The sequence below is a fragment of the Buceros rhinoceros genome, unplaced genomic scaffold (assembly GCF_000710305.1).
Source record: "Buceros rhinoceros silvestris isolate BGI_N320 unplaced genomic scaffold, ASM71030v1 scaffold40238, whole genome shotgun sequence".
NCBI lineage: Eukaryota > Metazoa > Chordata > Aves > Bucerotiformes > Bucerotidae > Buceros > Buceros rhinoceros.
In genome coordinates this window covers 1-302 of record NW_010428116.1, presented here as the reverse complement: position 1 = coordinate 302, position 302 = coordinate 1, and the positions used below count along the sequence as shown (strand labels likewise).

The 302-nt window shown below is 55.3% G+C and overlaps 1 protein-coding gene across 1 annotated transcript in view; it reads left to right on the top strand.

Annotated features, from left to right (window-relative positions):
* The window catches only part of LOC104498739 (alpha-1-acid glycoprotein 2-like), a gene marked incomplete at its 3' end in the record, with an annotated part of 1,727 nt that extends 1,619 nt beyond the window's left edge, over positions 1-108 (top strand). Inside the window, exon 4 of the mRNA XM_010142156.1 lies at positions 7-108. Within this exon, the coding sequence (XP_010140458.1) occupies positions 7-108 (102 nt within the window). The remainder of the gene's footprint in view (positions 1-6) is intronic.
* Between the last annotated feature and the right edge of the window lie 194 nt (positions 109-302).

Below are 302 nucleotides of genomic sequence, written 5' to 3'. Positions count from 1 at the left end.
CTCCAGTCGATAACAATGTGACTGCCGTGGCCAGACTGATCCAAAGCCACAAGGACCTGCTGATCCTGAGCCATGTCACAGAAAACTTCCCAGCTCTGAGTCTCTCAGGTGAGTGGGTGCTGCCCTGAATCCAACCCACCAACTCCCTCAGGTCTCCTCCACCACAACTCAAACCAGCCACGTAGTTTTATCACCTGAACATCCCACCCTGAATTTTCAAGCACAGGGGGCGCAGCAGGGTGGGGGAGTGACACGAGGTGACATCGCCCTTTCCTCAGGTGTCTCCAAATGAGGGAAGGGAG